The sequence below is a fragment of the Gobius niger genome (genome assembly GCF_951799975.1).
Source record: "Gobius niger genome assembly, chromosome: 6".
Classification (NCBI taxonomy): Eukaryota; Metazoa; Chordata; class Actinopteri; order Gobiiformes; family Gobiidae; genus Gobius; species Gobius niger.
This window is the reverse complement of record NC_136857.1, coordinates 18,230,726-18,243,846: the sequence shown is the minus strand read 5'-3', so window position 1 is coordinate 18,243,846 and position 13,121 is coordinate 18,230,726. Positions and strand designations below refer to the sequence as shown.

The window sequence follows — 13,121 nt, the reverse complement described above, 5'->3', positions numbered from 1 at the left end:
AATACCACCTTGAGAATGCAGAAAAAATTGTAGATTATTAATAGTGGTACAGTGAGGCACTGTGAGGCAATTCCTGTGGTGATACTGGGCTAGATACAAAACCAATTTGATTGGATTTGGAGAGAAATAATATATATATAAATTGGTTCATCATGATAATACAAAAACATACAGTAAGATACACAAAATAACATATCTTTAAAAGTCTTTGTAAGTGCTGTATTAAGTGGTGCTCCTCCAGTCAGTGCCCGGTGTCTTCCTGTCTCAAAATGAGGTAGTTGTGCCGTAGAGTCCGCAGCTCTGTCAGTCTGCCCAATAAACGCCCGAAACGCTGTGGTCCTCCTTGTGCAGCTCCATGCTGGGACCTGCTCACTCTGGACAGCAGATCCAGCACAAGCTCCTGCATTTTCTCCACACAGCCAACAGCCTGCGGGGACGCCCGGTCTTTAACACCATACAGAAAATTAATTGAGCATTGAAAATAACTTCATGTGGCCCAGTGCATATTTTCTAATATCTAATTCAGAAGATGCATCTTGCTTCGACATATGTATCTCCTTAAAGCTTCCTGGGTTGTTGCTATTTTGTACAAACCTGAGCAGAGAAGAATTGTAGCAGCAAGAAGAGCGTATTCAGCCTCTGAGAGTTGCAGCGATACCATGCTGTGAAAGAATGTCAATACGGGCTCCAGCAAATCTCCACGCTCTCCTGAAATAGCTATACTTAATACATGAATAAAAAGGACATTTCATGCAGTGTATTGAGTAAAATAGCATATAGTGCACAAGTTGTATCTGAGGCAAGAGAGGGATCACCTGAGCTGGTGAATGTCCGGCTGTGGAGGTTTTCCTTTGGACCCCCCATACATTTGTGAGTCCACATGCTGAACAAGTGCAAACCTAAAAACGCAACATAATTAACATTAGGGCAATATTGAGCAAAAGTGCATTTGTTGCCCATAATAGAATTGTGGAGAAGGATTATATAATGTATCTAAGTGTTTACCTGAGGAGGAGGTGCCAGGGCTGTGGGAGAACTGCTGAGCTGAGAGCAGAAACAGCTCTTCGACAGAAGAGGCTGACAAAAGTGAGGTCTGCTCTGAGAGGTCCAACAGGTCAAAACCTGGTGGACACAGATATTGAGATTAGAAGGTAGAACGACTTTGGCCTTCTTTTAGGCTCCGACTCTGACCTGGTATTGTCCTGGCAAACTGTAATAGTCTGTGCATCTGAGGCGTTGGAACATCATTCACAATTTCTTGCTCAGTGCGTGACCACTCATATGTCTGAAAATCAACATTGTTAATATACATGAATCATTTTAATCATGATTTAAGTATTTACAACACAATTATTGAAATACTTGAAATGCATGTTTTTCATACTGTGGCAAAGTTGCAGTCTTGAGTTCTGAACAGCCGGTGGGCCTCCATCATTCTGTCCACTATGTTCTTCTGCTCTCTGGTTAAACTAGAAAAGAACTGCAACAGAAAATGTATTTCTTTATTTCTGTAGAACTATTAAAGAAACATTCTCAGTTTACTTTTAAGCAGGCTACCTGCCCATTCAGCCGGGAGCAGCTGACCCTCTGTTTACTGTCGGGACCGTCCTGAGACCTCCCACCTTTCCTCAGGCGCTTGGACTGGCACTGCACCTCCGTCAGCAGACCTGGACACAGCAGCTCACAATGGGCTCACCTGAACTTGTGCTCGTGTCTCCTTGTAGTTAGTATTAGCAGTGTGACCTTACATTCAGCCAGCATGCCCACAGCCCTGCACTTGCGCAGCCGACAGTCCTGGCACTTCCTCCTCATGTACAGGTCCATCTCACAGCTGCCCCCGCTCTTGCACTGGTACACTGCCTTCTTGGTTACGCTGCGGCGGAAGAAACCTACAGGAAAAAAACAACAACAGAAGTAAGTAATTAGTTTGATTACAATGTGACAGACCTGACAAATTGGGAATGGGTAGTATAAAAAGTGATTGGCTGAGCAGGGCCGGCCCTAGCCAATTTGGTGTTTTATAATAATAATAATGCATCGGTTTTATATAGCACTTTTCTGGACACTCAAAGACGCTTTATTCATTCACTCCATACTCGGTGGTGGTAAGCTACTATTGTAGCCACAGCTGCCCTGGGGTAGACTGACGGAAGCGAGGCAACCAGTCTGCGCCATCGACCCCTCCGACCACCACCAACCCCTCACTCACTCACTACATTCGCTAGGCTTCCTGGTGTTACTAAACGGTCTCCCATCCAAGTACCGACCAGGCCCTTCCCTGCTTAAGATAAGATAAGATAAGATGGTACTTTATTGATCTCACAGATGGAGAAATTGCATTCGATGAGAGAGCATCCGGCAGCAGCACCCATTCAGTGCGCACCACTCTTTTTTTTCTTTGGTGAAAGATCGTTGTGTCGCGGCCGCCATCTTCACTGTTTTGGTCACAGGAGGAGCACTGGTTGATGGGAAATCCGTAGACGATGACCACGGCGGTGGAGCTCTTGCGCTTGGCCACGATGTTCTTGGCCACACAGGTGTAGTTGGCCGTGTCGGACAGACGCGCCTGCTTGATGATCAGGTTGTGGTCCACGGTGATGTAGAAGTTCCTGTCCTCGGCCGGGTCGATGATCTTGTTGTCCTTCAGCCACTCCACCCGCATGACCTTGGAGGATGGAGAAACTGTAGCTGCCCTCTGTCTCCTCTGATCATCTGAAACGGTGCACCGCCTCCTGGGCTTGTCCCCGTCTCAGAGCGTGGTGTCCTGCACTGGTCAGCTCCACCTCGTCCTTCCTCTTCCTCCTGCACAGCTCCCTCCACAGTCTATCACCATCTCCTCGTTGGTCCCTTTTGTTGTTTCCTGTAGCTCCTCTTGTGACGCCTCCTCCGTGCTGCAGGTGTGGGGGCTCTTGGTGCCTCTTCACTGTTCAGTGTCTCAGAAGAAGATGTTTGTAGATCTCAAATGGGTTTAGCTGATAAGCTAGCAGTTTGTTTACCTTCAAAAAGCTGCTTTCTTCAGGACCATTTTGGACTCTCAAAGTAAACAAATCCACCAAACCTCCACAAAAACACGGTAAAGACGTACAAAAGTATCCAGAAAAACAACGTGGTTCGCTGAAAAAGGCAAACAATTCAGCTGCACCAGGAGAGAGGGAGGTCACTTCCTGTTTTCACGTCGCCATGGCGACAACAAGGTCTGACGGGATCGGGCATCGCAAAGGCGGTATTTATTTATATTTCTGCATGTTTCTTGCATGTTATAGTAGTTGTTGTTTTTTTCCCCCAATCTTTTTGAACGCTTTATGGATATGGATTATTGTTATATTATACACACAACACAACCATCTTTCACCAAAGAAAAAAAAAGAGTGGAAAAGAGTGGAAAAGAGTGGTGCGCACTGAATGGGTGCTGCTGCCGGATGCTCTCTCATCAAATGCAATTTCTCCATCTGTGAGATCAATAAAGTACCATCTTATCTTATCTTATCTCTTATGTTTGTCTATTCCTAAAAAAATAAAAATAAAAAGCATGTGCATCATGAAACACTTCTATTGGAGAAGAAACCTCTACTTCTGAAGTAAATTTCCGAATTTGCAGGGTCGGCTCGTTGGAAAGACTGGAATCTCTAGTTTTCAACACAAAAGACCGCAAGTCTCTATCACTTTCTGATCCAAAGTTATGTCCGAAAATCAGCAATGTAAATGGCGGGAGTATGGGGTCTCTCCAGCAGATGGTGCCCTAGGCGACCGCCTAGGTCGCTTATGCCTAGGCCCTGTGGCTGAGACAACGTCCATCAATTTCACCAATCATCAACCGGTTTCAGTCACTTTTTCCTGTTATTGGTGCCATTTAAGATTGTTTAGGAAATATTAATTGCTATGGTGGGTCCTAATGTTTCATAATTTGAGACTCGTGTTATTTGCTAATGTAGTTCAGTGCTGCTTTGTGATTACAAATTGGTGTTTCTCTCATAGGAATGACAGAACACCAGCTGATGGAAAGTGAGACTGCACCAATGACCCCTTGAACTACCACCAATCCATCACTCTCTGCATTCACACAAGGTGTCAGGACCAAAGTCTGCGCTGTTGGAGTCGGGATTTGAACTGCTCCGTCGACTGCAAATCCCTCTAAATGTGGTAAGTAAAAAAACAAGACATGTACCTTTACATCCTTCACAGGTGAGGGCGTTGTAGTGGTACCCCGACGCCTTGTCTCCACACACCACACACAGCTCGTCCTGACTCCTCCTCCCGCCCCCTGTACCCGTCCTGATCCTGCGTCCAAGGGCCAGCCCGGGGGCCCTCAGCTCCTGTGAAAGCACCCCGCACTGAGGACCGAGGCTGGGGTCAAAGCTCGCCTCTGAGCAGGGGGGGCTATAGTGGTGCAGAGGAGGGCAGGGAAGAGAGGACGACGACGTGGAGGAGGAGGGGGAGGAGGCGTACATGCAGAAGCCGGAGCTGTACTGCTGCGGCTGCGGGCTGTACGGAAGGAGCTGGAGGTCGGGGTCCTGCAGGGGATGGCACACGGGGTCAGCCAGCATGTCTAAAACAGGGTCAAGAGGACAAAAGGTCATCAGGTTACAGCTGAAATGAAAACAATGAATGTTGCTTTCAAAATGATAAAATGCGGTTCAGACTGGATCTCAATTGTGAAAAGAGACAGATTTTTTTTTTTTATCCTGAAATCCTTCGAATGTACACAAGAATCAGCCCAACAATGGAGCAGGCCACACAAGTGAAAGCTTTTTGTACTAAAGTGAAAGCTAAATGCACTAAAGTGAAAGCTAAATGCACTAAAGTGAAAGCTAAATGCACTAAAGTGAAAGCTAATGCACTAAAGTGAAAGCTAAATGCACTAAAGTGAAAGCTAATGCACTAAAGTGAAAGCTAAATGCACTAAAGTGAAAGCTAAATGCACTAAAGTGAAAGCTAAATGCACTAAATTGAAAGCTAAATGCACTAAAGTGAAAGCTAATGCACTAAAAATGATTGGTCAGACAGTTGCTGCCTCTGGGTATGTAAACAAACACGTTTTTCGAAGCATAAATATCATTTCGATTGTGATTTTAGATGACTTAAATAAAAAATGTGTGCCTTTTGTTGATCACATCTTAGACATTGTGAGCTATCTGGCTGCCGTTATTCAAATGAAATACTAAAAAGAGCCAGCCTTGTGAACAGCTCTTTAAAATGAACAGATCCCAAAGACTCACAGTAATGGAGGTGTAGATCCCATCACTACAATGAAACCAGATTTTGGTCCACTCTGTATTTTGCCTTAAGAGTAGCAATTTATTGAATGTTTGCATTTCTGGCTACCCTCTAGAAATTCAAGTTGTCTGCCTCTCATGTGACCTCATGTCGGTCAAGTCTGTCCCGGTCCAAAGCCTAGTTAATGGAACTGGTGGAATAAAAAGGGGAAAAAAAGGCCATCCAAAGTGAAAATGGTAATGCCTCCCCCATCAGGTTCGTATTTTTGTGTCCACGTCCTGTTCTATTTGCACAATCGCTGCTTAAAAAGTGAATAAACATTTCTAGCATCAGGAATGTGAATATTACGTGACTCACAACCCGGCTCTTTGGGGACAAGCTCTCTGCGGATTAAAAAAAATAAATATGTTTTTCAAACCGAGGGGACAGGATGCAGCTGACAACAATCACAGAGGGTGAGCGGCAAAATCTGAGTTTCTCTTCACATTTATTATAAAAAAAATAATAATAAAAAATCAGTTTGCTCTTCGATTGTGATGCTGAATGCGGTCTCTTTGTAAACCTTCACGAGTCAATCAAAAATCTCCTCATCCAGTGCATATCGCATCAACACTCCCAGGAATCTGTCACATCCCGGAGCCTGTTTCCCCCCCAGTCTGAAGACAAGTCCCCAGAAACCCAGCGGGATGTGACGCTATGTGAGGCTATATATAGCACGTGTGTGTTTGTTTTGATAAGGTGTTTTTTTTTTGTGTGTGTTACCATGGAAACCAGGACACTATCAGGCCAGGCTCAACGAGACTTTCTTCACACGTTCCTCAGTGTCACCTCTCACTCATCAATAGGGGAAATCGGGGCTATTTGTCACACTTTTTTGAGTGTTAGATGTTAGCTTGAAATTTGATAAACCTTTTGAAACTTTATTTGTTTTTTTGAGATAAAAGGACAAAAATACGTTTAAAAACAATGCAAGTCATGTTACAATGCAATGCCACAGGTGTTCATAACATTAGGCTAATTTAAACTAACTGTTGATTTTCTTTGCAAAAGCTAATGTTAAAATAAAGTGACCATATAAACCTATTAAACACAAACGAAAAGAGTCCCAACATGTGACAAATAACCCCTCAGTTTTTGTGACAAATAACCCCGAGTGTCCACTTTACGAACAGTGCTAGCAAACAAACGGCTTTAGCATGCTAGCTAAAACGGCTCAAATCAAAGCTAACATCTCTGACATTTTGTTTTAGAAAGATAATGGAGGTCAAGGGAAATTGATGCAACTTAAACTCCCTTGGCTAAATCAACTTAGAAAAATATAAATAATTAGGCCTATGCTTATTTTATTTTTTTATGCATCATAACATTGTATTTGTTCGCATTAAAGTTTTATGAGCACATGTTTGGTAAGGTGCTGAATACATAAAACAGGGGTGTCCAAAGTGCGGCCCGGGGGCCAAATGCAGCCCTCAGACCAATTTTTGGTGGCCCTCTGCCTTCTTGCTGAATCGGGACACATCATCAGAGATAGTCCTTTTTATATGAAATGTAATAATTCTACACAATTCTAACCAAACAACTAACCTTTTACTGTGAGGCAGAGCTGGCATGAAGGTTTTGAGCAGAAATAAAGGTGTGGGGCGCAATTTAAACCTCTGCTAGTCAAAGGTTTTGCGGCACTAACCACCGATCTATGGCCCTTCACCCTGTGTATGCTTCAGTATGCGGACCCCCATGAAAAAAGTTTGGACACCCCTGACATAAAAAGACTGGGTCTCTCTGTCACACTCATTTCATTGCTTACATTTCCAACAGTAAGTATGCGATCTGTTATCATGAAGCCAAAGGTAAAGATGCTCTCATTAACTTGACCTATCACTGGTGAACGCAGCCTAGTTAACTCCAAAGTGAACAACAGATTAATCATTAGTATAGTCACTTTAAATTGCAGTATTGAAAGCTTTTCATACCAATGTGACCACAGAGAGTAATATGAAATAATCCTGTTTTCTTTCAGCAGCATCGAGCATTGAACTATGAACAATTGAGCTATACATGACAATACTGACTATCAATAACACATAAGTTTATTTTATATATTATTTAAGTAGCTGGTATCTGGAAAAAGCATGTCAGGACTCACCATAGTAGTGCAAAGGTTCAGTGGAGTATCCATCTGTGGGGTACATGAACCCCCCAGTAGAGAAACTCATGCCCACTTCAGCCCACTCTCTCATCTGGACACTGGCCGTGCTGCGGGTCCTACACTGAGCTGCACACAAACAGGCAGGGAGACATTCTTCTGTCCACATCACTATTTTAACCTCCAGAGGTACGGGAGGAGGATCCAGAGAGAGAAAGAGGGGACTGGTCCAAGAAGTTGGACATGGAGAGCGGACATGGGGAAAGGAAATAACTCATCCTCAGGACAATTACTCACATTTGTAACTTCACTTACAATTTTTAGAACAAGCTCTTCAGTGCTACCCTTTGATATAAATGTGCAACAAACCTGGTTCTTATTATTAGGGCCTCAGCAACATTTACAAATAATAGTAATGATAATTCTAAAAATGAAATAAGCCTATGTCATGGTAACACAAGACAATATGAGCAAAGTCGGATGCTTGTTTTTAATGTTCAAGCCCCTATAGCAGCTACATATTCCATCTCTATTGTTCTCTTACTTTGACAGTCGACAGATCCAGATGAGGCTTGTCCCACTGGCTTTCTATTCTAAAGCCTGAGCATGTACAGCGGCGCATAAGATTTGCCCTCTGTTTACTACGCTCTTATTTGTGTTTCGGTTAATCATGGACTAATGGTGGACCTAGATTTCCCCATAATAGACAGAGGAGCAGAGGGCAGGACTTCTTTTGCAATGTTTACCAGTTTGTGCAGCTATAAACTGGGAAGTGATGATGAGGCTAAATCGACCAATGCAAACTTACAAGAGCACTTGTACTTGTAAACATCAAATGCTTTGGTGATAGAATAAAAAAAAACATGAGATCTTAGTCAATGAAGAACACACCCCCACTTGTTTCAAGGCTAATTCTATTCCAAAGAGCCTTGAATGAATGAATGAGTGGGATGCCGTTTCCTAAAAGAGCAATAACAAAGGTTCACCACCGAATAAAGTTAAAGCATCTGTACTTGTTTTCCCAAATGACAAGATGAAGTTGAATTGTGGTCCCAACTCATTTATAGATCTTAGAAGCACTGCGTGGGTATATATGTACAGCGGGAACCATATGTTTACATGGGAGGAAATAGTCCACCGTGTGGAATTTTTTACATTTCTGCCTAAATTGGTCACTAAATGTGGTTTGACCTTTATTAGAATCATCAGCCAGATATTACATATATATAATATCTGGCTGACCCTTCTTTGGCAGCAATAACTGCTTTTCTGTAGTTGCAGATTAGACGCTCACAACAATCAGGATAAATCTTGGACCATTCCTCTTTACAAAACTGCTGTAGTTCAGAGAGATTCAGGGGGTGTGCTTACTTATTCCACGCTCTCCTGTGAATGTTTACATGTTGTTGCCAATAAAAATATGATAAAATGTAAATGTTTGGGTGGTATTAGTTTAAGTACACACTTTTACTCATTGTTGTGATTCTAATAAAGATCAGACCACATTTAGTGACCAATTTAGGCAGAAATGTAAGAAATTTCACACAGTTTACTCACTTTTCCTCCCACTGTACACCTTATTTGCATTTTTTTCTCACCGTCTCACATGAAATCCGAATGATGATTGATGATGAGCAATGTAACGTAGAGCAATGTAGCGTAATCTAGAATCAAGCTTAGTGGTCCCTCTCAGGTCAAGGTTAAGGTATTTGTATGTTGGATGTGCTCAGGCTGGAGGCGTTATGAATGCTTGTGTATGACCCTCCAGATAAGTGCAGGCCAGAGACTGACACTAAAGGATGGAGACATGAGTGAAAGTGGACAACAGTCCCCATGTGTCTTAACGAGGTGTCACAGAACTGGCCATAGGCCCAGCGTCTTGGGCTCGTCCCCCGGGAGCTGAGTGTCAGGAATCCACGGTACAAATGTAGGAGTTAACTGTGTCATTTGTATATTTTTACACTAAACAGCCCTCGCTCAGCAGTGTAAGACGACACCTAATAGAATCTGTATTTAGATCAGTTTATTTGAAAAGATTACACCTTTCATTGTCATTCACTGTTTTATGATAATACCAAAGCTGTTAAAATGTGAAGCCTCTTGCTGCATGTTCTTTTCTAACTCACTGAAGACACACTTAATCACTTAACAATTATGCCTTAAAAAATGTAAACTTTACTGCTGTTTATGCAAATGTGTTTCTTTTTTTAGCTTCATTACGATGAAGAATGCATATTTAAGTTTTAAAAAAAATAAGAGGGGAAAATGCCTAAAAGCCAATGTAAGTGTTATTACTGTGCAACATTAGCTACTGAATTCCCTGCTTATCCCAGAGTCATTAGTGCAAAATCACTCACATTCACGTTGAAGATAAAGTTAGCACTCCATAAATCCATATGGGACGTCCCATTGCACTGGTTTATCTGCAGACCTCCTGACTCTGCTCCTGCTGTGTGGTAATTGACTACTGCTTGGGGAGAAAACAAACGCTGCATTTTGAGTAAAGTCCAAGTCTTAAAATAAATTCCAATGGTGCTAAAATACTGAGCTTTTCTTTGCTGCGGTTTCTTGTGGCCTACATGTTGTTATTGGTTTTGCTGTTTCTAATAAATTTATCTTCATTTGTTCTGAATTTCTGTGAATTTGTGGGTCAACCAAGCCACTACAATTAGGTGCAGTATGCCTATATGTAACAGTCTAAAATGCAGACAAAACATATATAAATATAGAACCAACATACATTAGCCTCAATAATGGTGGTCAAACTGTGGCAGTCAACTCCACTGTTGCATTTCATCTGTAAATCACATACACTGTAAATTCCAACTCATTGCGCTTACTTGGAATAAGTTGTAAACCCAATACTTAATCCCAATGTTAAGCAATGATTACCAGTAACGCTAGTATGACTAAGAGGGATTTCACAGTGTTCATTACTCATGATACAAGTCTTATTACTAGATGTTCATACAGGCAACTGGGAATTTCTAGTACTGATTACTGTTGTGACTTTAATATGGTCTTAACCTGTACTGTTATTCTTAGTAACGGTTACTGGAATATTCTTGTTCCCATTATGGTTTATTTGTTATTTCCATTAATGAAGTTTTACAAATTTAGTCCAAGATGTAAATGTTGTAAACAAGCAAAACAAAGTATAGTTTTAAAGTCAATTTATTCAACAATGAACAGTAAAACACTTACATTTTTAGATGCAATTAATGATAGAACGTCTCTATTTCTGCAGTTATAGTTTACATCGGTCCAAGCAGGTGGATTAGTCTGAGCTGATGAAGCTGAAGAGCCGAAGTGTCTCAAAAGGTTCCACATAGACTCTGTATGTGTATGTTGCAGACACAGCAGTAGGAAGGGGATCTTTGAAAATCACCGTCAAAGCTCACTCCTCAAAGTCTTCATCAGCGTGGTCAGATTTCTGTAAGACATATAAAGAACAAAATACTTTAGTTGTGAGTGCCTATGGCTGGACCAAACCAAATCCTATAGATAAAATGTTGCTTTGTCTCATCCAAACAGCTCGGACTCTGTCTCACCTCAGTGTGTTCAGCTCCAGTCTCAGCAGATCCTTCCACAGCTGCACTTTTCAGTCTGACACTGGACACACACAAAACCATTCATAAATGTTATTCCACATCCAATTTAAGGCCAGTTTGTCTGAATGTAATGATAAGTGCAGCTTACCTTCGGCCTAGATGCTAAATTGGTCTCAAAGTTTTCACAGCAGTTCAGATTTCTGTAAAACAAAAAATACAATTAGAAGCACACTATAGCCAAATACACACAATAATCTAATGACCTCAAGTAAAAAACAAAGATTATGGACGAACAAGTAGGATAAACTACATCATATAAACATTAGGACTAATAGTTCAAGACTAAACAGTTCTGTACTAATACTAAAGTCCAAACCATAGGTAAACATTTTTTGATGCAAACGTTTGAGTCCTGTCTCACCTCAGTGTGTGTATCTCCAGTCTCATCAGGTCTTTCCACAGCAGTACTCCTCAGTCTGACAGTGGACACACACAAACCATTTAAAAGATGATTTTAGGACACGTTGTTTAAAAAAAACTGATCAGTGCAGTCTTACCTTGAGCCTTAATGCTGAGTCAGTCTCTAAATCTTTACAGCAGTCACTGTCTGGGAAAAAAGAAAAACTTGAATTATTACCAGTAGTCCTAGATACACATTCATTAAATGTTGTGAATTGTTGATTGGTGAATGCAAACTGAAAAATTAAATATGAGTATTTCCGTTGTAGGGCCACAATGCTAACATGTAAATGCTGCACGGTTGGCATTGTCTTTTAATGAAGTGGTCAGCAGTAGCATATGTGCATCACGCTGGGATTGAAGAGATAAAAACATGCTGCTGTGCCATTATGCATTGTGCACCGTCCACTGTCCACACCAAGTCTATTCTCGAGCCAAAATGAGCTAGAACTTTGCAGCTTCTTCCACATGAAAAAAAAGCTTTCTGTTGATAATCACACTGATCTTCACAGTGCCACAAATTGACTGCGAAAAGGTTCACTTATCGAAATAACAAATGTGTGATACGGTAGAGCAAGTGTGTTGTACTTTTCAAATAGAAAAAAGATTGACAATAGTAACAGTGTATCAAACTTTTAAAGCAATCACAAACATATCCAAAGACACACTCACCTCACGTTGATTAATGAGAAATAAAACAGGAAAGATTCTGTTTTCTGTTGTTTCTGCTTGATGATTGAACACTGCTTTTCTGAATTAAAAACAGTTCAGAGCAATCTGATTGGCTTATTCTGCAGGTGACCTGAAACAATCCAGGGCAACATAAGTTATAGTTTAGTTTCGTCAGCTACCTGGGGAGGTTAGTGAGAGTTACTAAATCCATGTACTGGATAAAGACAAAAGCAAGTAAAGCCAAAGTTGAGCCTATATTATTCAATACTGGTAAATCGTAGTCAATGGGACAGAATCCTGTAATGGATACTTTAGTTCATGTAATGACCGAATTTAAATTAGAATTTTCAGTGTAGTTAATCCTTTTCTGTTCTAACAATCAATTTCCGTGGCAGGCTTTTACTATTGTAGCTCTGTACAGGTCTGAACTATCTCTTGAAAAACTCCAAAACGTCCAACGCAAACTGTGTCAAACTGATCCAATAGTACTTCTTCGTAATCCTTTTTTTTATGCAACGAACAAAGACCTAACACACACACACACCCTTTTGTTTCGTGCAACCATTTAAAACCTTTGCTGCACATTTTTCATTGTAGATTTTATATTCCAGGTTTATTACATTTCCTTCTGATTGAAATCCCCCCAGAGTGTTCAGACAAATTAAATCTGGGCTCATAATCTTTGACATTGACTTGGAAATGAATCTAGTTGAATCAATCATCAAATCTTTTACGGTCTCTTTCAAAGCGGCCATTATTTCACGCACACTCCACACACACAACAATGAGCATCCTCTACAGGGCTGTCCAACCTTGTTTAACGCAGCAAAAAGAAAATGCATCTAAAACGTGATAAGATACCTGCTCTATTACAACGTATGATCTATCAGCCGACTATATAATAATAGTCAATAAAAAGGTAACATTTCATAATCCCTCTTATTCTGTTTGCGTCTCCAAAACATATCTGGACTTGACATTTTTGTTTCACTTCTGTTTTTAGTTGCTGAATATTGTTGATGTTTTGAAGTTCACGAGTCGTGTCTCCTCTGTTGTCTCACAGATTTCTCTCATTAGAACAT

At 41.2% G+C, this 13,121-nt stretch overlaps 1 protein-coding gene across 1 annotated transcript; it reads right to left on the bottom strand.

The window, feature by feature from the left end:
• Positions 1-120: 120 nt before the first annotated feature.
• Positions 121-7,451, bottom strand: nr1h5 (nuclear receptor subfamily 1, group H, member 5; the record flags this gene model as incomplete). Its single annotated transcript, XM_079557784.1, has 10 exons — positions 121-444; positions 595-708; positions 816-899; positions 1,006-1,122; positions 1,192-1,285; positions 1,385-1,480; positions 1,558-1,667; positions 1,749-1,889; positions 4,166-4,546; positions 7,358-7,451. The coding sequence occupies 10 exons, from the start codon at positions 7,449-7,451 to the stop codon at positions 242-244; spliced, it is 1,434 nt and encodes a 477-aa protein (XP_079413910.1). The 3' UTR covers positions 121-241.
• Between the last annotated feature and the right edge of the window lie 5,670 nt (positions 7,452-13,121).